Below are 27389 nucleotides of genomic sequence, written 5' to 3' on the forward strand. Positions count from 1 at the left end.
TACTGAGATTTTAAAAATTAATCTGATATTTATCAAGGTGTTTTTCAGAGTTGGAGTCAGAGGTGTGATAATAAGTGCATGACTTGGTGTCTAATTTTTGCACCATTTCAGGAGGCAACAGTACTTCTGTGGGAGCTCCAGTTTCATCCGTAAATCACATATCTGGTCTTATTTTTTTTTTCTGTTTAGCTGTAGTGTTCCAGTTAAGTTTGCAGTTCTATGTATTTTTATTATGAAAAATTTAGTATCAAAAATTCCTGCCTATGTGTCCCTGCCCTTCTGCTCTTCTAAGGGGTGGTCCTTTGAGAAGGATAGTGGATTTACGAAGAAAAGAATTTGTGTTGAGGTGTTTTTTTTTAACCTGAATATCTGTGTCCTGGGCAGTGGTCCCACAAAGAATTGTCTCAGCATGGTGTGAGGGACATGAGCTTGTGGCAGGAATGCAGAATTTTGCGAGGGGAAGCCCCTGTGCCAAAGACAATGTATAACAGCCCCTCACTGCTCCTTTGGAACTAGAGATCAGCCACCAAGGGCTTGCTTATGCCATAAACTCTAGTTTAGTTGTAGTACACTTAAATTAAAAAAAAAAAGTATTTAAGGAAGCAAAAATAGGATCTGAAGAAATAATCCTCTGTACTTTTCCTTTACCCTTCTTTTTCTCAGTTCTTTACGTTTCTGCCAGAGAAAATAAATTTGCTTTTTGCTATTCCAATTCCATGTGGCATACCAGTGTATGTGCATTTTCCTCTTCACATATATTGAATAAATGCAGTTTCCAAAATCTTGATCCCTCTGCTTTGTTTATATTTAAATTTCCTTTTGAGCCAGAAATGCTTTATGTATTTTGGAGAAGAATCTACGAGTTGGAAATCCTTTTTATTCCAAATTCTTCCTCTTTGTGAAATAGTCTGTATCTTCAGAAGCATTCAGACACCAGATTTAACCTGTTCTTGCTGCACCCTCCCATAAGCATCACCAGACTGGTTTTAGCTGATTATTCTGTCTCCACAGCACTAGATGGTGCTGATGACAGTATCTCTGAAATCCAAGCCTTCAAAAATTGGAAAAGTAGTGCTGCTGTTTCCAACCAAGGACAACAAGTTTGCACATCCAAATATACTGAATTGGGAAAAAAACACTTCAGACTGTGAATGCAATCATGGACTATGGGAGGCGAAAAAGGTGGAAAACCACAGCTGTGTCTGGTGGTGGAATTTACTGAGTTTGCTCTCAAGAGCTGAGATTTGAACTTGAGAAGCATAACTAATTTGTCATGGCAGTGAGAGTTGTTTGGAAGAGCCTTCTCCTGAGGCTCTTGACTAGCAACGTGGGGACGAGCACCAATACTCTGAGAAATGTACGCCTTGTGAAGATCTCATCAAAAAATGATACATTCTAAATTTGAAAAATTCAGAGAACTACTTCAAAGTGCTGAGCATCATTTCCTGAGGCAGAAAAGCTTTCCAATTACATGCCTCCAAGCAGCGAAACTGTCCTGCAGTTCCAAGAAGTAGAGGTTATCCAGAGCAGAACAATGAGGGAGTTTTTTGCCACTTATAAGTGAATTTTGTTCGTAGAGCCCCAGACTGGTTTGGGTTGGAAGAGACCTCAAAGCTCATCTCATTCTACCCCCTGCCACGGGCAGGGACTCCTTCCACTGCCCCAGGTTGCTCCAAGCCCCATCCAACCTTGCCTTGGAAACTCCCAGGGATGGGGCAGCCACAGCTTCTCTGGGCAACCTGTGCCAGGGCCTCACCACCATCACCCTTATTCATGCTTATTGGTCGTGGCAGCCTTTCCACCCTCTAAGGACACACATAGTCATCCTAGGAAAGCCTGATAGGAGTCCTCTAATGGTCCAAAAAGAAGCCCAAGTAATGTTTTTAAAGACAGAAAGTCTTAAAACATCTGAGCTATAACAAGATTAAATGGCCCCAAGTTGCACCAGGGGAAGTTCAGATTAGATATTTGGGAAAATTTCTCTGTGGGAAGGGTTGACTTTCACAGGCTGCCCAGGGTGGAGTCCCCATCCCTGGAGGGATTTAAAAGCCATGTGGATGTGGCACTTGGGAACATGGGTTAGTGGTGGCCTTGGCAGTGCTGGGGGAATGGCTGGACTTGATGATCTTAGAAGCTCTTCTGCAATCAAAACAGCTCTAAGATTGGGATGGGGTTATCTGTGAGTTGAAAGCTGTGTTTGAGGTAGACAGGGCTTTAGAGAAGTATCTGACTCCTTGGAGCTGCTGGGCACTGTCTGGTGGCCTTTGCCCGCTGCTGCTGCTTCCACCATTCTCCTCATATATCAGGTTATACCACCCTCTATGAGTGCCACTGCTGTACTTTTTTTCAAAACAAAAGGAAAATAGGTTTATTTTTCCATATGTGTGTGGACCTCTGATTTCACACATTACTTATAAGCACTAAGATAATCCTTTTTTCCTTAACTTAAGCTAAAATAAATTTGAAAATAGTATATGCTAGTAAATGCAGTAACTCAGTGTCCAAACACCCAAAGCTTTTGTCATGTACTTGGATTTCTCCTGTCTAAGGAATTAGGTTATTGCAATGAATAATACACGAGATGCTTAAGGATATATTGCAGTGTATTGCATGAGGTGCTGCACTTAAAATTTGCGTTTTAGTGAACACAAACTAGTTATGAACTAAAAATGCATGTATACCGTTCCTTCTGTTACATTTTGACTTTTAAGAATTTAATCATGAACATAAAATGTTCTTCCCGTCATTTATTGTATAGAATATTTCTGATTCAAACTGCTGTTACTTACCAAGGTGTGAAATAAATAAATAAATTATATAACTATCGTGCATTGCATTCTAAAGATCTTACGTATATAATAAAACATTTCTTCTGACTGAATGGTCTAATAACTATTTCAGGACATTATTGTGAAATTATTTTGATTTTTTTTTTATCCTTTTTTTTTTTCCAGTTTATTTTCTCTGTTGTCTAAAAAGCACAACAAAGTGCTGGAACAAGCCACACAGTCCTTAAGAGGTTCCCTGGGTTCAAGCGACTCTCCATGTCCTGATTATGTGAGTATCAAACTGAATGTCACAGTGGGTGATTCAAAAACAAGTGGCACATTCCTAAATCTGCAAAGAATTCTCGAAGTGTGACAGCTGAGCAATCACCGACATCAAAATACAGGAACCTGTATGAATGATGTCATGTCTGAGATGTCTTTAAAAAACGCAAGAATTACACTTAAAAATGGCAGAGCAAACCCACAGTGATTCAGAGTGAAGAAACTTACTGTCAACTCATGATTTTCGAGCCATTTGTAATTCAGGATATTTAAATGACACAGTAGAAAATGTTATTTTTAAGAACGGGGCTTTGGCATCCACATTATGTTAAAATACCTAAAAAATGATTGGAAACAATTCCCAGTGAGCCTTTGGGGGACTACTGTAGTCATGGGGCAAATTGGTATGTTATGAGCACATGGATACTTACATTTCTCTTCAGTTTCCTGAGCCAATGCCCACAAATAGGCAACAATTTTGTAATTTAATTGCACGGCTTGTTGGAAAATCTCTAGTTTCAGTACAAGAAGGAGACGTCTTGCAAGGACTTGAATAATATCTTTGTGCTGCTGAAGTATCTTTGGTTTGTACTCATTTGAACTCTTGCTGCAATACTGTGTGAAGAAAAAAAAAAAAATACTTGATTTATCAGTTGTTTTGGATTTTTGAGGATGAAAATGTAACAACTGTTTTATTTTCAGGGTTAATACAAGGTCCGGGACATGCCTGCTTGAGACTTTACATATCATATTACTCTAACATTAAGTATAAAAATACCTGAAGAAATAATTTGATATAATAGTTTGATGACTTAAGTCTCATACAACTAACCAGGTTTCTTAACCTGCGTCTTTTAGTTATCTCTGACATGTACCCTACAAACTAGAGGCACTTTTTTATTCAGAGACATGTGGGTTTGTAAAGCAAATTAATCACTTGCAGGGTTTTCCTGTATATTTCTGCCGCCTTACCATGCCCTAAGTCACGTGAAACTCCTAACAGCACCCGTGGTTTAGACCCTCTGATTTCCCTCCCAGAAATTGCTCTCAGACCTTTAATTTTCGGAACTTGAAACATTTCAGCAAGAACACCCTCAAATTAGTCTGTGGTTGAAGAGCAGGAGGTCCCACTCCTGTTTGCCTTGTGAGGTGATACACAGGCTGGATAAAGCTCTTTCATCTGCATGGGCATGAACAACTGAAAACCTCCAAGACTTTAGACCCCTTGGCCTTTTCCTGTCTTTTTTCCATGGGTTTGCTTCTGAGGAATAGGAGCCTCTTGTCAGGAAGATACTGATTTTATGAAGAAAGATCCTTACATTTTCTTCCTAAAATACCATCCCCACTGTTCAGAGAAAAGCAAACAGCATGATACATACATGTGTTTGTATAAGAGCACATATACATAAATATATGTATATATATATGTATGTTCATGCACACTTAGGTGTGTGAAGATATATATATATATATGTACATATATTTTGGGGCTGTGTAAGAATTTGGTGCTGAAAAATATTTTGTAGTTTTTATACTCTGGAGTACAGCCAGGAGGTTTAGACACTTCACTGAATTTCTTGTCTCCTATGGTTGGTATGACGTAGGGGTAGAGGAAAGAAAGAGCAGTTGGAAAGATTGGTGCAGGAGAGAGTGAAATAAGTTCATGACCTGTGTTTTGAAAGGATAAGGTAAACTGTGGTGGATGGCTTTCTGGTCTTTTTTTTTTCCCCTCTCCAATTGCTTGTGTTCCTACTTAATCTGAGCCATAGTCAGTTGACTAAATAAAAGTTTGGACCAGGTTTCATCACTTCAGCGTATTCTGCTTCTGAAAGTTCATGTTTATGTTGTCTGTAAGAATGAGGAAGATTGTAGGAGCTGAGGTAGCTGAAATGTCTGAAGTTCTGAAACCTGTTGTACCTCTGTGTTTCTGATAAAGAAAGGGATGATTCCCACATTACCTGCTCTGCACAGGTTTCGGGAGAGGAGAAGTCTGGGGAGACCTGAAAGCCCCTTCCAGGGCCTAAAGGGACTCACTCCAAGAGAGCTGGAAAGGAACTTTGGACAAGGGATGGAGGGACAGGAAAGGGGGAATGGCTTCAAACTCACAGAGAGCAGGGTTGGGAAGAAATTCCTGGCTGTGAGGGTGGTGAGGCCCTGGCACAGATTTCCCAGAGAAGCTGTGTCTGCCCCTGAATCCCTGGAAGTGTCCAAGACCAGGTTGGACAGGGTTTGGAGCAACCTGTTGTAGTGGAAGTTGTCCCTGTCCGTGGCAGGGAATGGAATGAGATGAGCTTTAAGGTCTTTTCCACATTGTTCTTGTTGAGGTTTTTCTGGTCTTTAAAAAAAAAAAAGAACAAGTTGTTTCATTTATTAAGACTGGACCAGTTTCCTCATCCTTTGCTGATAAACTCCTGTCAGTGTGATGGGATTCGGGAGCAGGATGAAGAAGCCAGCAGGGAAGAGAGAACCACCCCCTGTCATTAAACCATTACCTCAAAGACAGGATCCTTGGTCAGACTAATTCTCATGCTGCTTTGTTTACTGATTATTTCGTAAGTTTATTTTTCATCATTTTCATAGTAGCACTGACCTGTTTTGAAATACCACACTTTGATCCCCTTGTCCTTGTCTCCAGGCTTGAAGAAATGGGAAAAATCCGGTGAAGTTTATCTTTATTGCTTTCTCGCATTCAATGAAAGCACATTTTCTAAAATTCTCAGCAAAGAAGAAAACTGGTAATAAAATAATTGAGGATTTTTGCTTCTTTCAGTTCAAATCAAGACAAATTACTTAAGTAAACATATCAATGATTTTCTTGGTAATTTGATTACAGCCTAATGTAATTTATTAAATCAGAGGTACTTAACAGCACAACTGGAGACACGCTAACTTCCCTTGGGAAGTAGCACGTCAGACGTGTTGTTGGAGCTACCATCTACCCAAGTAATTGCTTTTTAAGGATTTCATGGCGTTGCTTATGATTTTTGAGCCCTTCAGTGCTTGTTATACTACAGCTGGTAACGAGAGATTCTCCTTAACTCTTTCTGGGGAGAGAGGGGATGGAGAAGGAGGGAGTAAGTTTTGAATTTTGGCAAGCTTTTGTCAGGGGTTCAGAATTTTCTTGCTGATATTAAAAAAAAAAGAAAAGAATTTGCTTAATACAAAAAATTGAGTAAAATAAAAATCAAATACAGGAATAGTTTTAGATTCAAATAGTTTGGCACGCATCGTCACTTGAGTCCTTCCTTCTAAATTTTGGTTTAAAAAAAAGATACATCGTTCTACCCAGATGAAGCTTAAATGTGTTAGGAAAAATTCTAAAAATAATCTCACTTAGTGCCAATATCTTCCATTATTTCATATATAGGACTATCATTTAAGCAGCACTTCGATGGTGGATGAAATTCGTCGAGGGTAGAAGCAATGTATGTAATGTTAGATTTTCATATTTATAGATGTACTCCTGTCAATATATGAAGAGCCATCTTTTAATCCCTTGTCCAAAATCTGTTGGTTTTTTTTGGGTTAGCTAGCATAGAAATAAATGCATGTTGGCAATCCGAAGGGAAAAATATGAAAATCTGAATGTAGTGATCTGTGTGTGTGTGTATATATAAAAATATATATTTTAATATCTATTTATGTATATGAAGTCTACAGTAGCAAAGCCTGGTTATACCAGGGGAGTTCCCAATCAGAGCTGACTTTTCCTGACTCCTTAAATTTACCTGCTGTGCACAGCTGGTGTTACATGGAGGCCTGGAATTCTGCAAATGCCGATGAGTTTCTCTCTCATCTTGATAACCAGAATTAAGCTTTGCATTTGGGTGATGCGATTTCTACGTTTTTTTTTCTTTTCCCTCTCAGTTTGTGCTCCATAATGGGCCAAATGAATTTCAATATTTAGATTCTTCTTTGATTTTTCCCTGATTTATATGGTAAATAGAAAGCAGCTGTCTGTTTAACCATCTAACTCTTGAAACTCCTAGGCCCCTCGAGCGTCATCTGGAAGTAATGTAGCTTGTAAAACAAAGCTAAGAAGAAAAAGCAATGTTTGTTTTATGTGGGATGAATGACTTCAGTTGGGGTCCCTCTAATTCGGCCATTATGAGGGTTATTAAAAAGCAGTATTACAAAAGTGGTTTCAACAAAAAAGGAATATTTTTGGGGGTAAACTTGTATCTTGTTATTACAGTTGATTATATTCGAAGCTCCAAGTACTTCATAAATAGTCCTTCATTTTATTTCTACAACAGAGAACCAACATAATCTCCCCTCTGCACGTCAATGGATGTTAAAAGGTTCCCTGTTTCATTTACTCCCCGGGAAGAAATTGTCTTTTATAATTAAGGGCACCCTATTTATCTTGGAAATTTGGTATTGCTAAAGAGTAGGTGAAATCAGTTCTATGAACTGCAGTATTTGCTGCCTCTTAAACATAATGAAACAGATCTAAAATCCATAAATGTTCTAGATTCGGTTACGTGCAAAGAAGTTAATTATTTTTAGCTTATCCAGCCTTTAGCAAACAATTAATTCATTCACTATTGATGTGAACAATATTTGACCTTTACATAAGCGTTGTGATGTTTTGGGAGTTGGAACGAGATGATATTTAAGGTCCCTTCCAACCCAAACCACCCTGGGATTCTATGAATTCTATGAGTCATAGAATCATTTGGAGTGGAAAAGACCTCTAAGGTTGTTAGGTCCTATAATATCTTCTGTGCTTGCATATGTAATACTGCATTAGATATCCTGCAGCTCTATTTATTTGGGGTTTTTTTATTATCTTAAGAACAGTTCAGTGTAGAACTCTGCCATCACACAGAGGTGTTTTCCTATAAACATGTGCTGTCGTGAAGAAGTAGAAAGTCTTCCCTGCGATCATCTGATGACTCCAGTAATGATGCAGAAATGAAATTAAACCCACTTCCAAATAAACTGGTCAAGCATAATAGAGTTAGTGTGATGCAATTAACGTTGTTTAGCTGGTAGTCTGTAAAAATACTGCTTAGTGGTAACTGCTGAGAACACACAAAATATGTAAAATTGAATACACTGTTGGCAGAACGGGAAACTTTTACAAATTAAATCAAGACTCCTAATTGAGATATGTCCATATTTGTCGAATACGGGGGCGAGGAAAAAAAGCTAAGGTAGTTTTTTTTGTCATAATCTTTCTTTAAAATTCAGTAAACCCCTACTTTTCACCCAAAGCACTGCCCAGGTCTCTTCAATATCCTTTTTGCCTCTATTTTATTCCAATTTTATATGTCGCCAAGTAACTCTGTAGGTTTTTTTGATTGCATTGGCCAGGCATTGTTAATGGCCTAAAAAACCTTCGGTTTTGTGTGTCAATTTTTAGATCCTTTTGTTGTCTAGTGGAATAAACTTAAAATATGATTATACAAGAACATTTTTACTAGTGTGTTGTTTACTGAAAGCAGGATATGGCAAACCAATATAATGTTTTAGTGGGTTTTATATGGTAGGTGGATTCTAGCAATTTAAGTTGCATTTAATGGGACCTTGTTTTACACTATTTTACCTTCTTTTTGATTACTCTGAGTTGATGGCTCATGAAGTAACATTTTCAATGTCAGGTTATTCTTGGGTTTGCCTGTCTCCAGTTTAGAGCAGGAGGCCTATAAATACATTTTCTAAATATTAGTCATACCCTCCTTCAGATGAATTATATTTTAAAGACTATTACTCCTACCTAATCCCCCTATTTTTGTATCGCTAAAAAATAGCTATTTCAGAATAGACTGAAATAACCAACCTAACCCAAATCTAAAGTGAGCTTTTGTATTGAGTAATAACTGAATTCTGCAGTTCTGTCTGAATTCTTAATCAGTACTTTCCTTCAAATGAATTGGAAACTTTCTTGTGAAAGTGCTGCATAAATTATCCTTAAGCAGAAGAACTATCCTAATGTCCTTGAGATGTTGATGGATTTCAGTCTCTTTAAACTTCTCCATATTACTATGAAGTTCTTATAGTTATTTACAGTTGGTCTTTGCATTATTGTGTCTTTAATGATACACTGGTTGTGGTTGAAGAATTTTTGAGCAAATATACTGAAGAACATGAAGATGATGTTCTTCAAAAAGGCGATGTTCTTTCATCACTCAGGAGTTCCACAGAAGTGTCATTGGTGTCTGGTATTTGTGTTATATAGGTGTTGTTAAACCTTGTTTCACTTGAAAATTCTCAATATTTTGCAAAATAAGGATGAAAACTACTTTTTTTTTTAAAGAACATTTTCTGTGGCAGTAGCATCTCATGACCATCTGATTGAAAATCTTTAGTTCTTCAGATCTATGAGACGAGAACAAATTGGAAGAAGTAGAACTACAGACAGTAGCAATACAAACACAAGCTGAACTAATTTTAAAAACCTGCTGTTGTGCATGTTAGACACATTTGAAGCAAGCCAAACATGAACTTTGTAATTTTTTATTTATTAAAGGAGGAAAATTGCTTTTCCTCCTTTAATAGTTCTAGAGGTTTAGGGCATTGTCATTGTTTTGCAGGAGAGGGTATAAATTATGGCATTTGTTTGCATTTTTGAACTCAAAGGACGTGCTTTTGATAAGACTGCTCAAATGAGTGTCCTTAGAAGATGATTAAGCTAAAGAAGTTGTGAGAGCTTGTGTTAGAAATGCATGAGATCTTGGGGTTCCTTCACATCTCCATATATTGAGCAGTGGAATTTTGTACGCTAATTTTTCTCCTGCACAGCTAATTGAGCTGCATTGGAGGGAACTGGAAGCCTGATGGAATACTAGGATTCTAGAAGGGTCTGAGGCATAGCTGTATGTAGAAAATGTGATACATTGATAAGAGAAAGTACTCACAAGCCTGTCTATAAACACAGTTTATTACTGTCATGAAGCCAAGTGCCGTGAAGCTCAGTTCAGACAAATGACAAATTTTGAAGTGCCTGGGTGAAAAAAAGGGACAGTACTGATCTCCAAGGCGTCCTTCTTACTAGGTTTGGCCTTTAGATACTGTTTGTGCTGCCTCCCGCACGGGAGTGGGTTGTTCAGGGCTTCTCGGAAATCGATTGTTCTGGATGGTTCATCTTCGTCATAGCTCCACCAGACAAACAGAACAGCCTAATGCAGCAGCTCTCCAAAGAGCAGGATTTATTTCTGTAACGGCAATGTATTTCAACAATGCAGGAAAACAATTTCTAGTGTTCCTAAAGCAAGGTTTTGATTGAAAAATGCAGTGCTTCAAAACCATAAATATGTGACCATATGTTATGAACATCTCAGTAATTGCTTTTTTAAACATGCAGCCATGTAGACTAATGGAAATGGATGTGGAAGGAAGTCTGTACAGAACCTTTTAGGCTATTTGGTACTAAATACCTAATTGGAATTGGAATTTTTATTTTTGCACTGCTTTGTGAGGCAGCGGTGGAACATGCTGTACCTTCCATTTCCAACTTTTTCTCTTCATACTTTACAGGGACACTTACGGACAAACCAATGAGTTTTTTAAACAGTTCTGGTTGTTTATAAAGAGCAATCCATTTCTATCAAAGAGTAGTAAGGAGTTATTTTAAAAGGAAACATAACAAAGTTCTTTAGATTCTTTCATTGCAGTTATCTGTGATTTGGAATTGGAAAGAAAGAGAGAGAATATAGTAGAAATGAAGGTAAATCAAGACTCAGTGATTTTGAGAGACATGATAAGAGACATCAACTCACAGTTTATCTTTTGGAGAGGTATTATCCCCCTGAACAGCATTTCCCACTGTCTCGCTGAGGGCAATTCTCCCACTAATGCCTATTGTTAATATTACCTATAATGTTATGCAGCTGCTGCTAATTGGCAGTGTGGGTGGCCAGGAGACTGAAATGATGGGATGAAGGAAAGGGGAATATTTTAAAGGGTATGAGTCAAGCAAGATTGAAAGACAGTCTTGGTATGAAGTGAATAAGAGAGAGGTTTGGAGAAGAATAATTATTAATATAGGCAGAAATTCAAAACCAAAAGTGGGTTTTGAAAAAGTGTTGGTTCCTCTGTGCTGCTCATATGAAGTATCACATGCAGCAAAATAAGCCACTTGCTGAAAACTGATTTCCTCATCACCTGGCCTTAAAAGCAGCATTAAAGAAATGTATAAGGGAGTATTTTCATTTTGTTTATCCCTACTGACAGTAGTAGTTGCTTGTTCTCTGTAAAATTTCATGTGGGAAACTGTTATGACCCAGCAGGGAAATAAGGGATGCTTACTCAGGGTTTGTTGTAGGTATGTAGGTGGATGAGCAAGTAAGTAAGCCCTTTATTAACATGGCTTCCCCTTTATGTAGGGGAAGAAAGGAACATTCTGGAACTGGGGATGTGAACATGACATTTAGGGAAAGAGAAGGAGGGAACTTGCCTTAATAGGGAGAATAAGGAGGGGTTACATCTCTATAAGGGATAAAGGGGAGAGGCATAACCTTGTGTGGAACATCTGCACTGCGGCAGCTACACAACCAATCAGAACATGGGGATAAAAGGAATAAACGACGTGAGGGGATTTTCCATAAAAATGTGGGAGTACAAAGCAGGAAAATATAACAAACATCAAAACCCGTGCATTCATGCAATAGTCCATTGTATTTGCTGAAAGTCCATTATGTTCAAACTTCATCTTCCTCTTCTATGGATTTTTGTAATGCTTTCTTCCATCTCTGATACTGTTCTTCTTCATGGTCCAACTCCCACATCTGTTTTGTTTTCTAAAAAGAACGCTGAGGAAACATTCTTGATAATAAATCTTTTGAGATAAGCAAAAAGGCAAGGTAGGATTAATAAAGTTTTAACTAGAGAAAACAGAATTGAAAAACAAATTATAATTATTTGTTTGAACCAATTGGGGGCATTTGGAAGTTGAAACCAATCAAAAAGATCGTTGGAGCTATACTTGGGAGATCCATGTATCTCTTTTATTAAGTTTCTTAACTTGGAGAAGCTACTACTAATCGATTGAGAATGATCAGAAAAATTGAGAGCATGCATTCCTTTGAATTCTTGGCAGCCATGACCATGACCAAGTAGTAGAAAGTCTATGGCTGCTCTGTTTTGTAAGGTAACTTCTTTTAATTTTTGGGTGTCGGCTAAGAGGCCTTCAATGGCTATGCTGGTGGTGTTGGCCTCCTTGGCCAACCAACACCCTATATGTGTCAGAAGTGACAAAGCATGTGCAGTTCCGATCCCTGGTAAAATAAAGCTACTCCAGAAATTTTTAATTCTTACCAAATATAGATATTAGGGTCACAGTCTTCTGTAAATGGTAGGTTTTCTGTAAATGGAAAGAGACCCGGATTGGGCAGTGTATAGCCTGGGGGAAGAGTGGTCGGGCTTATTGTGGTTTGTTTTTTTCTTAGTACTTTTGAAATAGAGGTAGGAAATGGAGTTCCTTTTGGGAATCTCCAATCAAGTTTTTGTGGAGCTTTAGTGGTGGGCAGCACCTTATATGCAATAAATGATCTTTTAATTTTTGGTGGCCGAATTAAAGTAGATGGTTTCTGACTTGGGAGAAAGGTTTTCCCTGGATTGAATAATGCCAATTTCCCAACTGAACAAGACTCTCCTACCAGGTGGGAACTCCTGCCCAGGCTCTTTCTCCACAGATCAGAAAATTGCCTTGTGGAAAAGCCATTGGTTTAGCAATTGTTTCTGTAGCAATCTTTTTATTTTTTTTTCCATTGCACCAAATAGAAGTATTGGTATATATGTTTTTTCTAGGTGTTACATTTTCTGTAATTTTTCATGTAGTGGTGATTTTTTCAAACACAAGGCAATGGTTAGTCTTTATTGAACCTAAGAGGTTTATCTCTTGAGGTTCAGTATCAGTGAACGAATGACTACATAGAAATTCGTTAAACTCTTGTTCTGAGAGCATACCCACTAAACAACTTTTAAACAGCTTTTTCAAATTTGAAATAGATAAACATGAAGTATCTGACCCGGTTGCATTTGCCAACTTCACCCAAACGTTTTCTTCTGTTTAGTGGGTCCAGGAAAGAAGGGTAGTTGCCTGTACTCGATGGCAGATCACGAATCCGTAGGTAATGATGAGGATGGAGGTGATAAAAATGGTGATATGGCTTGGTCCATCTTGATGGAATCCACGTGGGACCTTTATCTGTTAAGACACAGGTGTGTCCTCTCCCCCATGTAATTAGAGGGAAAGGACCCACCCATTCACCTGTAATTAGATCTTTATAGATAATTTTTGCTTTTGATGTTTGGGGACTGTCTCAAGAGAGAAAGTGTTTCTGTACTGGAGTGATTTCATTTTCTATTTGATTTAAAAAATTTAAAACACACATGACTTTCTGGAGTTGTTCTTGGGGAGTTAGTCCCATACTCCCCCTTTTTTGTTTTATTAGCATGTTTTTAATTGTTTGGTGTGCACGTTCTACGACTGCCTGTCCTGTAGGGTTATGAGGAATGCCTGTCTTGTGTTCGATGCCACACAGTGCTAGGAATTCTTGTGTTGTTTTTCAGATGTATGTGGGGTCATTATCTGTTTTACACTCCCGTGTGCGTAAATGCTGTCTTAAGGTGTTTTTTCACGTCTTTACTCTTTTCACTAGAATGTGTGGTTACCACAATGTATTTTGAAAACGTATCAATCAAAACATGTACATGCTTTAATTTACCAAATGAAGAAACATGAGTTATATCACTTTGCCAAATTTGGAGGGGTTCCAACCCTCAGGGATTAATTCCTTCTGGTTTTAGTGGAGACACTAATTGACAATCTGGACATGTTTGTATTATTATTTTTGCTTGATTTTGGGTTACACCGAATTGTTTTTGCAACGATTTTGCATTCTGGTGAAAAAATTCATGTGACAGTTTGGCTTGCTCCAAGCGCTGTGGGACTACTGTCAAACCTGCTGGTTGGTCTGTGAGGCAATTCCCTTCCACTACAGGACCAGGCAAGAAGGTGTACAATTAGAGGTGCATTATGAAAAATGGGAAGTTGGGATTCTGAATAAGAAATAACAATTGTTTAAATAAGTTAAATAAGGTTTGATTGTTTATATCACATAAGTAAGAATTTTCAGCCCTTCGTACAATCCCAGCAACATATTGGGAGTTGGAGACTGTGTTTATACTTCGGGATGAAAACAAGGTCAGGGCACGAACAACTGCAGACAACTCAATTATTTGAGGAGGACCTTTCAGTTTATGGTTATCTTGATGCCAATTATCCTTTTCTTTCCAAATCATTACCGCATTTCTAACTCTCCCTGATCCATCTGTAAATACTGTTTTCACACCTTTTATTGGAGTTTTTGATAAATTTGATTCAGTTGAAGTGGAATTTGGTTTAATCTCTGAACAAAGTTGCAAGCAGGAAGGTGAATTTTGACATGGCAATTTGAAAGTTGTGGCTCGTAAAATTTGACATGGCAATTTGAAAGTTGTGGCTCGTTGTCTGCAGCTGTTCAAGCTACTCGGAGGTCAGGGGCAGATACACTGTTTGTGGATCTGTGCCTGAGAGCTCCCAGCACCTTGTCCTGCCTTTGAAACATAATTGACTCAACATTTCTGGAAAGGTTACTAGTGTTTTAGAAAATTGATGAGATAGAAACAACCATTCCCAACAACCATTCCCATAGACAAAATTCAATTCCTTGATGGTACAACTGTCCCAGCAACCCAAATGGTTGCATTTGACCTTTTAAGATTATTAATACAGGAGGTTCACTTTCTCTCTTTCTGTGTCCTTGTTGATTATCTAACTTCTGTTCTACTGTTCTCACGGCTTGTGTGGCTTATGGGGTGAGAGTTCTGGTAGAGGTAAGATTTGGATTTCTTTTTGGAAGAGAGAAAAGAGGATGTAATTCATCTGTGGTTATACCTAACACGGGACAGACCCAGTTGATCTGACCTAAAAGCTTTTGCAAGTCATTTAGAGTAGAAATCTTTGTGTTAATAGTTACTTGTTGTGGGATGATGGAGGATTCTGTGATTTCCATCCCACGTATTTCCAGGGAGATTCTCACTGTGTTTTGTCTTCTGAAATTTGCAAATCAGGTGGTTTTAGGGTGTTAACTGTTGTTTGTAAAACTTACTGCACCACAGAGTAATTTTGATCACAAAATATCATCCATATAATGGAACAAAATGGTTTGAGGGTACCTTTTTTTGATTGAAGACAAAATATCTGCAATGTACTGCTGACACAGCGTTGGTGAATTTCTCATTCCTTGTGGGAGAACTCTCCACTGGTACCTCTGGTGTGGTTCAGCAACATTCGATGAGCGAACTGAAAAAGCAAACTTAAAACAATCTTTAGGGTTAAGTAAGATATGAAAAAAGCAATCTCTAATGTCGATTATAACTGAGGGCCATTTTTCTGGCAACATTGCAGGCGATGGCATGCCTGGTTTCAGTGCTCCCATCAGCTCTATGACCTCGTTGATCTTCCTAAGGTCTTGTAAAAGTCTCCACTGTCCTGAAGACTTTTTTATAACAAAAACTGGTGAGTTCCAAGCACTAGCGGAAGGTTCAATATGATTTTTGTTTTAAGTGTTCTTCTACTAATTGATAAAGGATGCACAGCTTTTCCCCTTTTAATAGTCACTGGTTTATATTGGTTTTTCTGATTTCCCCTGTGGATGGGGTAGCTGCTATGCGCCAGTGGCCGCTATTATAAATTTGATGAACTTAAGACTCCCCACTGAAATAAAACATCCCTTCCTCAAAGGGTCAGACGTAACTGCAAAACAAAAGGTTGGACAGTTGCTGTCCTCTCTTCCAGTCCGATAATTGTCAAGATGTTTGCGCTCTGATTGGGTGATTGGGAACCACCTACCCCATTGATGTGAATGAATGATGAAATCAGCGTCCAGTGTCGAGACCAGTCTTCTTCTGCTATAATTGTAATATCAGCTCCTGTGTCTGTTAATCCAACGGTGGAAACTGTTTGACCTACTATGGGAGAATAGACAGAACAAGTTATTATTGATCTTTCACTACTAATTGATTGTGCCCAGTTCACTTCTAAGGGTTCTTCAGTTGAAAATGTGGATAGTTGAGACAAAGACAGTAAACACGCTATTGGTGATTCATCTGAAACTGTCACTGGTGAAAAAGCGACATTTACTTTAAGGTTGAAGGAATTAGTCTTTAAATTCTTTACTACTTGTGGTACAATTACGATGCCTTTTTTGGCTGCTGAAGCAGAGTTTGTCAAAAGGTGTGTGTCTTCAACGAAAACTTCTTTTGATGCTGCTACAGGAATTATATGAAAATCACTATTTTAAATTGTTGATGGTATAATAGGAGATAAATCTATCCACTGTAGGTTTACATTTCTGTGTCTTCTGGTGCTGAGGGTAGTGTTTGGCAGTGTTAACAGTACGGGAGGGTCTTTTGTGTCTGCGCGCTCCCTCTGGCGCTCTTCACCCCGTTTCCCTGTACTGGCCCTTTCCTGTTTTGTGGTGGTGTTTTAGGTGGTAAAGGTCTTCCTGAAATGTCGTATTTAGATCTACAAGTGTGAGTCCAATGTCTGCCCTTCCCGCAATTCTTGCATGGATAAGGTGGAAGAGGAGGAGGCAGAGTTTTAATTTTTGGACAAGCCTTTTTTAAGTGACCGCTTTCTCTGCAATTAAAACATTTTTGTGGCTCTTTCATTGCTGTTGCAAGTAATTTTGTTTTATAGTTAAGTGAGCCAACATGACGACATGCCTCTACCATTTCCATTAACGTAGGATTTTTTAAATGTTTTAGTATTTCTCGGCAATCTTCATTAGCTTTTTCAACAGCTAATTTTTGAAATAGGGCTTCTTGGGCTTCCTTATGAGAAATTTGTCTTGAGATTGCCTCTCTCAATCTGGTAGCAAATTCAAAAAATGGTTCTTTCACTCCTTGGTGAATGGTGGTGAATGATTGACTAGGAGTGGAGGCATCAGCTACTGATTTAATTGCAACTAAGGCAAAATTTTTTGTGCGGTCTAGTTCTTCGATGTTGATTCTCGCTTGTTGGCTATTTGAGGCATATGGCCCTTCGCCGTAAAGGCGATTAATGGTGTCATTAATAGGTATTCTTCTATATGCAAAAGTCTCATCAACATATTTCCTTATCGAGGCTTTCCATTCGTTCTCGAACATGTAATACTGCATGGTGGTAAGGATTGCTTTTGTTAATGTTCTTATGTCATTTGGTGTTAACGTATACGCGTAAAATAATGATTCTAATAATCCTATTGTGAATGGAGCATTAAGTCCATATTCATGTATTGCCTTTTTTATATCTTTGAGAACAGGGTATGAAAGCGGTTGCCATGTTGGTGGGTGGCCCTCTTCCGTGTAAACAGGAAAAGCTTTTATAAATTCTAGGTCTCCTGCTTCCTCCACTTGTTTGCGTGGAATGGCCCATCTACTGTTGAGGTTTATTGGGTCTGTGTCTGATAGTGTATCATGGATGGCACCATCTTTCCGGAAGTTTACACCGGAAGTATCATGGGCGCCGCCATTTTGATGACTCCCTTCACCTTCTAATTTCCGGGGTGATGATGTCATTACAGGGTTAGAGGATATGGGCGTGTCTTGTGTGTTGTTATGTTCTGGCGTTGCTAAGGTGTTAGTTGTTATGTCGCCATTTTGTAGGTTAGTTTTCCAGCCCATTGCCGCAACGCCATCTTGAGGATTACTTTTTGCGCCATTTCGGTCACCACCCCTTTGCTTGCCATCTGTGAAGCTCCCACCTTTCTTTGAGGAGACAGGAGAGCTACCATTTTGAGGCATTGAATCTCTCCAAGGACTTTTTTGTCTTGTCTTTCTCTGTTGTTTTACTACGAGTAAAATCATTCGCCAGGCTATTAGCGATTTAGTTGCAAGTTTGTCTCCCCTATCGCTTGCTTTCCACAATTTTTCTCCAATTTTGTCCCATTCCTCATAGTTTAGAATTTCAGAGACTGGTTCTTTTCTTTTTTCTATCCATTTGGCTAGTGACTTTAACGAATTTTTATCGTAAGTATGGCCATGTTGATCAATTAATATTTTTAAATTGCGATATACTTCATTTTCGCTCCTTGATAGCTGAGCTCCCATGATTAAATTTTTGATTGGAACGGGTAGGGGAAATCACAGGAAAAGATGTGTTACCCGCAGCTGCTCACCTCTTTCTTTTTGGGTGCGTGGATCAGCCCGCTCGTAGCGCGTATCCGCCGTTCAGCTGGGAGAGGCCGTCGGAGTACGCCTCTCTCTTCGGCGATACTTGTGCCTAGGTGGGCAGGCGAGTTCCTTCAATGTGAAGGACCTACAAAACCTGCCTCATGCCTTGGGTGCCGTTTGTTACGGCCCGGCGGGGAAATAAGGGACGCTTACTCAGGGTTTGTTGTAGGTATGTAGGTGGATGAGCAAGTAAGTAAGCCCTTTATTAACATGGCTTCCCCTTTATATAGGGGAAGAAAGGAACATTCTGGAACTGGGGATGTGAACATGACGTTTAGGGAAAGAGAAGGAGGGAACTTGCCTTAATAGGGAAAATAAGGAAGGGTTACATCTCTATAAGGGTTAAAGGGGAGAGGCATAACCTTGTATGGAACATCTGCGTTGCGGCAGCTACACAACCAATCAGAACATGGGGATAAAAGGAATAAACGACGTGAGGGGATTCTTCATAAAAATGTGGGAGTACAAAGCAGGAAAATATAACAAACATCAAAAGCCACTCATTCCATTGTATTTGCTGAGAGTCCATTATGTTCAAACTTCATCTTCCTCTTCCATGGATTCTTGTAGTGCTTTCTTCCATCTCTGATACTGGTCTTCTTTGTGGTCCTCAACTCCCACAGGAAACCTCTCAAAACATGTGAAGAGTGTATTTAGAAGAAATAGAAATTTATAAGAATCTCTCTTATTCATCTTTATTGCATTGTACAGAGACACCCTAATGTATTTCACGGGTGCAATTGGAAAGATAAACTTTTAATTCTCTTACATGTAACCAGCAATTTCTTTGAAATGTTTCAATTTTTTGTGGATCAGGAACTAAGTGAATTAGAGGAATACACTGTACATTTCATATGTTGGATCAGTTTTTATAAATTGGAGTTATTCCACAGAATTGGTTAATTACAGAAGCAATAACACAGAATTTGGACAAAAAGCAGCAATTCTTAACAAGGTCTGAGTTAGATAAAGAGAGCTGGGGGTGTTCACCTGGAGAAGAGAAGGCTGCAGGGGGACCTGAAAGCCCCTTCCAGTGCCTAAAGGGGCTCCAGGAGAGCTGGAGAGGGACTTGGGACAAGGGATGGAGGGGCAGGCCAAGGGGAATGGCTTCCCACTGTCAGAGGGCAGGGTTAGATGGGATATTGGGAAGGAATTGTTATCTGTGAGGATGGTGAGGCCCTGGCCCAGGTTTCCCAGAGAAGCTGTGGCTGCCCCTGGATGCCTGGAAGGCCAGGTTGGACAGAGCTTGGAGCAACCTGGTGTGCTGCTTTCAGTCTGATGTCTGGCTTCCTAGGGTTTAACTACAGCAACAGCAGGAGAAGGTTTGGAATAACACATATGAAAAATACTCTTTTTTTTTCTTTCCTAATTTATGCCAACATAAATTTTTCTCATGTTTTAGGGGAAAATAAGGGGAAAAGACATTTTAAAAACACAAAACAAAGACTCAAACCAGAAAAACATAACAAAACAAAATAGAAAACCAAAGCAAGAAGCTGATAGTCATACTCAACATCTGTTTTCTGCCAGTGAAATACCAAATATAAAGCCATGTCAGGGAAGTATCTTTTAAAACATTCATGAAGAGAAAAGTCTCTAATATATTTCTGTTATTTAATACTCCTGTACTTCTTGTCCCCAGCACTGTTGGGAGATGTCTGATTGCCTTCATTTGTCTGAAACAAAGTTGGGACAATTAAAATACCTTTTCTTTTTAAAATTGTCATTCAGATATGTTTCTGGAATGTAGTGGAGCTCTTCTACAGATGCTCTTGTACTTATTTAGGCTGGAGCCCAAGCTGAGTGAGCTGTGTCCTGCTACTGAATATATGACATGTTCATCAAATACACTGTGTTCTGATGCATTTTTGTTGCCATCAAGCTGGTACAATGTGTACAGAGCCTGTTCCACTCCATCATTTGTGTGTGTACTAACCCAAACTCTTGACCTCAAAGATAATGTTTGCTAATAACAAAAAACAACCGTCCTGTTCTAGAGAAAAGAGGATTTATTGTAACATTGCAGGTTCAATTTGTTTTGTTCACTGCAATCAGAATCATTATCTCAAGTGTATCTCTTCTCCCTAAATAAACTGGGAAAATGGATGTTGCAGTTCCTAAAAGCGGGTCTTTCGGCCATTCACCAGCAACTAATCTGTGGCACTTGCAGAAAAATTAGATGTTTACTCAGTGCAGCCACAAAAGAGTTACCAGAACAAATAATGATAAGTTTTCCCATTCCCACACTGATCTTTTAGATTTTGATATATCAAGTCAATAGGAAGAGTCATGTTACGTTCCTATGGAAAAAGGCTTCACGGACTTTTTCTGAAATATAAAATCATTTTTCTGCAAAAAATTAGCCATCTGACCTTGTGGTAGACTATGTTATTTAAAATTCATTAGAAAACTTAGTGTAAACTATAGGTAAACAATCATAATCCTGTACAAGATTTTGCTGAGGAAGAGTCGACTGACTCCAGATGGATATACAACATACCCAGGTGCTTCTCTGCCTTTCAGCAGTAATCTTTCATCTTGTCCCTGTCTGTCACTGCTGCACTTGATGAACCAGGCTGCACAAAATTAAATTTGGTCCCAAAATAGATGAGGCTTCATAAATATTCCAGGAAATTTTATTTAGCTGGATAATGCAGTTTTTACATATTTCTATCAAGAGCGTTTTGCTTCAACATTTGACAAAATGTCATCTGTTGCTTGTAGTTCATTTGGGAACACGTGCCTGTGTACACAGACTTCCACAATTATTTCATGTGAGTTTTGGGGTTTCCAAATCTCAGTTAAAGGATTGGTTTTTGGCCTTCAGGCCACAGCTGCTTTGTGCTTCCAGAGCATTGAGCAGGAAGCAGAGCAGTGGTCATCTGCCTGTGTTTTTCAGAACTGATACAGTGTCCTTGTGTCCAAGTGTCCTTGAAAAGTAAGATGGAATGTAGTAAAACCAGCATTCAATCTGAAAGTTACCCCATTTATTTGGTTTGTCTGCTATCAGCCCTCGGAAGGGCTGTTTCTTATCTCCTTATGATTTGCAGTTTATTCAGCTGGAGAAAGTGAGTACTGAAATTCATTCATGGAGGTTTTTTGGGCCAATCTTAATTGATTAAATGATACTTTTACCGGCAGTGACTCGTTTTGAAGAGTTGGTAAGGTAAGAGGAAAACAAATAAAAACATTTTCTTATACTTTGTAATATTTTAAAAGGACTTATCTATAGATCCTTTATACTGCACACCACTTCAAAGATCAGTAATGCAATTTTTCCTTTTAATGTGATTGATTTCTCACACCTTTGTTAATCTATCCCCTTTAATTTTCAAAATATTTACCACCACTGAAAGAATGAATATGTATGTATGCCAAGTGGTCTCATAAAGAGTTGTATTTCTGAATTACTTTCCTAACCATGCTGCTATCTCTTAATATATCATGAGTAATAAAAGCCCTCTCCATGATTTATCTTCAACTTTGGTATAAGATGATGGCTGTAAAGCAGCATATTACTGCTCACAGCAGTTTGGGAATCTGCTACCATATCCCCTTATCAAGTGTCTCTCACCTGATACCTGACATTTTTTGTCATGCACTGCTGGTGCTTCATACTGAACCAACATAAGAAGTTTTCTGTGCGCACACAGTCACCGTCTACGTGAACAGCAACATGTTGAATCAACCTTTTTTACCTGATATTGTCATGAGGCCGTCAGCAGGGGTTTTTTGCATTTTGTTGTGATTTTCTATCAATGTGCTGCCCACCTTGGTTTACCTTTGCAGTGATTGTTGGTGTCTGAGCAGAGCAGGAGTCTTGCACTGAGGAAGCAGGGGCAGTGTGGCCTCAGCAGTAACACCCCTTCGCTTGCCTCCTTGGCATTCCCCACGTTGTAATGATGGATATGTCTGCTCTGCAAATGCCTTCTTGACTTTTTTATGCCTCCCACAGAAATTTCAATAGCAATTTTCACCCCAAGGGCAGGAATACACAATCTGTTAGCTGCTGGGTAGAGAGCAGCACTGACTTTTCCCACTGACATCCTGTGTGTCATCAGGACCAGAAGATCTTCTGCTTGGATAGTATGGAAATTATGGAAACTCCACACAGGCTGTGTTTGTTATTGAGAACTTGGATTACACAGTCTTGCTTGTCATGTTTCTTCCCTTAGACAGAGTCAAAATTATTCAGAGTGGTACTTTCAGTGGGAGACAACTGTCATAGTTCCAAGTCAGTAATGGTTTTGAAATCTCACAGCAGAGATGCTGAACCACAGCATCTAATCAGTGTGGAACCAGAGGAGAACTTAGGAATTCACCTTCTGTGCAATTCACAGCTTTAGTCAGGGATTGCTGTATGTTCAGGTTGGTTTGATATCTTCCCAATTAAAATTGCTTAGACACTAAAGGTAGGTCTGCAAAATCATGGAATCACAGGTTTATGTTGGAGAAGCCTTCTAAAATAATCAAGTCCAGGTTTTCCCCCAGCACTGCCAAGGCCACCACTAACCCACGTCCCCAAATGCCGCATCCACACGGCTTTTAAATCCCTCCAGGGATGGGGACTCCACCACTGCCCTGGGCAGCCTGTGCTAATGCCTGACAGCCCTTTCCATGAGGAAATTTTCCCTATATCCAACCTTTAACATCCCCTGGGACAGCTTGATTCTGTTTGCTTTCATCCCTTCCCTTGTTCCTTGGGAGAAGACCCCAGCTACCCCCCTCCCCGGATCCATCAGGGAGTTGTAGGAGCCAGAAGGTCCCCCCTGAGCCTCCTTTTCTCCAGGATGAACCTCCCCAACTCCCTCAGCTGCTCCTGCTGCTCCAGACCCTTCCCCAGCTCCGTTCCCTTCCCTGCACACGCTCCAGCCCCTCAAGGTCTCTCTTGTCATGAAGAAGCCCAGAACTGAGCCCAAGATTTGAGTAATCTGTGGCACTGAGTGTTTTTCTTGAATGACAGCTGTTGATTCATGGGAAATATGCTAATATATGTGTATATATAATTTTTGCAATGAGTATCATAGTTGTTACTGCTAAACATAATACCGAGGGTGAAGAATACAGTTGATAATATAGCCAGAGATGATGTTGGGGCTATAAAGAACAAGTGGATAAATCCTGTAAATGTGGTGTACTGTATAGAGGAAAGTTTGGGAGGTGTGAAGGAAAAATGTGAAGAAAACTGTTTGGTTTAAATTGCTAATTGGTCTTTTTTCCTGGTTGTTTGCAAGATGTCGTATTTTTCCATCTTATTCTTCTTCATGATAGAAATAAGGCTTCCTCTACTTCAAAACATCACATAGGATGAAAAGGTTAAGAACCCATTCTGAAGCAGCAATAAGGATATGACAAGGATGATTAAATCTGGTCTTAGGTAGATACTGAAACACAAAAATGAGTGTGTATGTGGTGACTGTACCAACCTACGCAATTGTTACGTTTGTTCCTTCTTGGAAGACCACTTGCTTCCTTCAAAGAGGTTCTTCAGAAATTGTCTTTAAGAAATATACTTGTAAGTCTACAGATTTCAGTAAGTACCATTATACATCAAACACATAAATGGGAAACTTTGTGGTGTATAACACCTGCCATGCAATTGAAAAAAATTGAATTAGGAAGTACCTGAAGGGAACCTACAAGAAAATGGAGAGGGACTTTTTACTGGATCACGGAGTGGCAGGACAAGGGGGAATGGCTTCCCACTGCCAGAGGGCAGGATTAGATGGGATACTGGGGAGGAATTGCTGACTGGGAGGGTTCTGAGGCCCCGGCACAAGTTTCCCAGAGAAGCTGTGTCTACCCCCGGATCCCTGGAAGTGTTGAAGGCCGGGTTGGATGTGGCTTGGAGCAACCTGGAATAGGGGAAGGTGTCCCTACCAGTGGAATTGGGATTGGAATGAGATGGTCTTCAAGGTCCTTTCCAACCCAAACCATTCTTAATTCCATGATGAGTATCACGATTTCAGTTCCCACAGCAATAATTGCTGAATGACTCCTCCAAACTAATTTGTTGGTGACATTTTGCAGCTAAGCTGAGTGTGTAGGACTGGAATCAGAAATTTTTCACTTGAGGAATGTCTTTAAAGTCCTTGAACTCTTCTCAAGGTAGATGGGTTCTGTTAATTAAAGCCTGTATCATAATGATCTATTTACCTTTGTATGGTGGAGTTGGGGTTGCACAGGGAACTTGTCCTTTCCTGTTCTACCAGTCAAACCAAACAAAATCTTCCCATACCTCTAGGGAATACCGCTTAGTTTCAAGGAGAAGTGGAGAAATCTCCATTTCCTTTCAACAACAAGAGAACCTCATTAGTATTTCGAGTATGATTTGACAAAAATACAAATTCACAGTTTTAACTTTAATTTTCTTAGCAGGAATGCTGTCATTTTCCTAGCAGCAGTTGCTTCCCCAGTCTTGTGGGACCTTAGGCAATGATTGGGTTTAGTTCTACTAAGCCAGACATTTTGTTGTCATTGTTGAATGTGGTTTGGAAATGCTGTCTTCTTTCGTGTGCAATGTTGGAGCCCCTAGCTGGTGACTGTCAGGTTTTTGGGGCACTGGGGTGGACCCCCTTGAGCTTCTTAGTGAACTTAAACTTGCCTCTTGAAGAGATGCCTAGCATAGTAATTTACTTTTTCTAAGGTAGTTGGGATGAAAATAATTTGATTTGATTGATTGATTGATCATGGGGGCTTTGAGCACCCTGGTCTAGTGGAAGGTGTCCCTGCCAATGGAACAAGATGAGCTTTAAGGTCCCTTCCAAGCCAAACCATTCTGAGATTCTTTGAACTGTAAAGTCCTCAGTAAACAGGTAAAATGGGCAGAGGTCTAGGATGGTGAAGCAACACCAAGAATCAGTAAAGCACTGAGGGAATTTGGGCCATTTTATAGTATTTTTGATTGATTTTGGACTTTGAGAGAGGTAAAGGCTAAATTAAGTTATTTCAACGTGAAGTGTTTTAGGATTGGAATTTCCAAGGTAGCAAGGGCATGGATGGAAGAAGAGATGAAAGTGAAGGTGTGGCCAGGAGATGAGCTGTGCATTAGCTGCAGGTCAGCTGGATAAACAAACACAATGAAGTCACATAAGAAGTACCAATAAAGCACCTACACCTTCACTCACATATACACGTGCTCTCAGAAACAGCTTTGTCTTTCCTTGGCCAGTGGCTATGGAAGCCCAACCCTGTGGCAGACAGGGTTTCTTCCAAGCAGTTGGGTTTGCTGCCTTGGCGGGTGTTGTTTAGTGTGTTTTCTCTTGGAGCAGCAGCTCCTGGGCCTTTTTCCCTGGGACAGGACACACCACCACGGCATCTCCTGCAGCGTAGCCTTGTTGTGGGCTGTGGTGAGCTTTGGCATCGTGGTACAGGCTGGAATCACTGTGTTCCTCATTGGAAATGTGTTACTACATGGGCTGGCTGGACATGGGTGAAAACCCGCCCTTTTAGCTTGCTCAGTTATTCAGGAGGGCAATGAAGGAGTGTCAGGATGGACAGTTTGTTTAGTAAAGTGTCTGGCAACAAACTTTGCTCTGGTGTGACAGCTCTGCTTTCTTTTCTAAGCAGTGAGCAGAGATGCCAGAGTTACTTTTTGAGGCTATAATCACCATAGGCCCTGCATTTTTTCACTTAATACCTCCTTGACCAAAAGTTGTCTGGGTTTGACATAGAACAGCTGAAGTGTATTGCCAGTAAAAGAGATGAAGATAAGATTCCGGTCACCAAAGGCTTGGCTTTGAAGTTCCTTTGCTCAGTGAGGGTAAGAACAGCTTTCTTGTGAGCTTCCTTCTTTCCCCTCTGCTCTTCCACTCCTTTGGCAGAGCGAGTTTATTTTGTTGAAGGTTTTATTTTCTGCTGAAAATGCAGGAAATTCAGACAGCTCTCTTGGAATCTCCCCAAAGCTAATACAAACAAGATACATATGCTTCTCTTAAAGCAACTAAAAATAAATTATTTGAAACTATTTAACTGTAGATATTCCTCTTTAAAAAGGAAGGGGAAGTTTACATAATTTATAATTGTGGATGCTGTTAAATTATGTTATCAAGGTGAAATTCCCTGAAGTGCCACTTGTCTATTCCACACAGAAGAGTGTGGAAAACCACCCTTGAGTCTGTAATAGGTGGCTTTCAGGCAGGCATGGAAGAACTAACTACTGAATGTCCAAAACCATAATTATTTGAAGTATTCCTTAGCATGTACAAAGCCAGATGAAAAAAAAGTGTGACGGAAAATGAACTGAACTGTTCATTCAGCTATACATTTTGTGGGTGCAGCTTATGGATCTGGAACAGTTTACCAAATTTTGCCTCCTTGTTTCTCCCTGGTAAAAGGAATGGCAGGAGCTGTTTGGGGTTAATTTGGCATTCTTAGTCTTTTTGGTATCTGTTAAATATTCGGGATGTGTGTCCTTTTGTTTTCCATTGCTGACAAAATTGCCTTTATAGTCATGTCTGCGTCATGGAGGAAGTAGTCATTTATGACTAGAAATTTTTATGATTTATGTTTGCAAATTATGGAATCTCACTGATGAAAAATTATAGTGAGTCATCGTGAATAGGGGCTCAGAATGGAGAAAAGCCATAATTAATGCTGCCTGAGCAGCGTCCACCCTCACCTTTCTTCTAACCCTGCATCCATATGGAAGCTTTCAGCCCCGGAGCTGAGGATGATGAGTGGGTCCCACTGTGGGTGCAGCAACACAGACATGGTGCAGCCCTCCCTGATATATGGAGTGCTGTACCTGGTGCTTGCTGCACCTTCCTCTGACTCCTCTTCCTGCATCCTACCTGGCTGGGAGAGGAGGACTTGACCCCACCTGCAGAGCTACCTCCAGCTCTGGGGTCCACAACAGCAGAAGGACATGGAGCTGTTGGAGCGAGTCCAGAGGAGGCCACAGAGATGCTCCAAGGGCTGGAGCCCCTCTGCTCTGGAGCCAGGCTGGGAGAGCTGGGGGGGGGTTTCACCTGGAGAAGAGAAGGATCCAGGGAGACCTAAGAGCCCCTTCCAGTGCCTGGAGAGGGACTTGGGACAAGGGATGGAGGGACAGGACAAGGGGCAATGGCTTCTCCTTGCCAGAGGGCAGGGTTAGATGGGCTATTGGGAAGGAATTCCTGGCTGGGAGGATGGTGA

General features: G+C 39.9%; 1 protein-coding gene across 4 annotated transcripts in view; it reads left to right on the forward strand.

Annotated features, from left to right (window-relative positions):
* DYM (dymeclin) overlaps positions 1 to 27389 on the forward strand; it is a 216500-nt gene that overhangs the window by 138839 nt on the left and 50272 nt on the right. For all 4 annotated transcript variants that reach the window (XM_032675766.1, XM_032675768.1, XM_032675767.1 and 1 more), the window contains one exon: positions 2955 to 3057. In XM_032675766.1, coding sequence (XP_032531657.1) covers positions 2955 to 3057 — 103 coding nt within the window. The remainder of the gene's footprint in view (positions 1 to 2954; positions 3058 to 27389) is intronic.

The sequence above is a fragment of the Chiroxiphia lanceolata genome, chromosome Z (genome assembly GCF_009829145.1).
Source record: "Chiroxiphia lanceolata isolate bChiLan1 chromosome Z, bChiLan1.pri, whole genome shotgun sequence".
Taxonomy (NCBI): domain Eukaryota; kingdom Metazoa; phylum Chordata; class Aves; order Passeriformes; family Pipridae; genus Chiroxiphia; species Chiroxiphia lanceolata.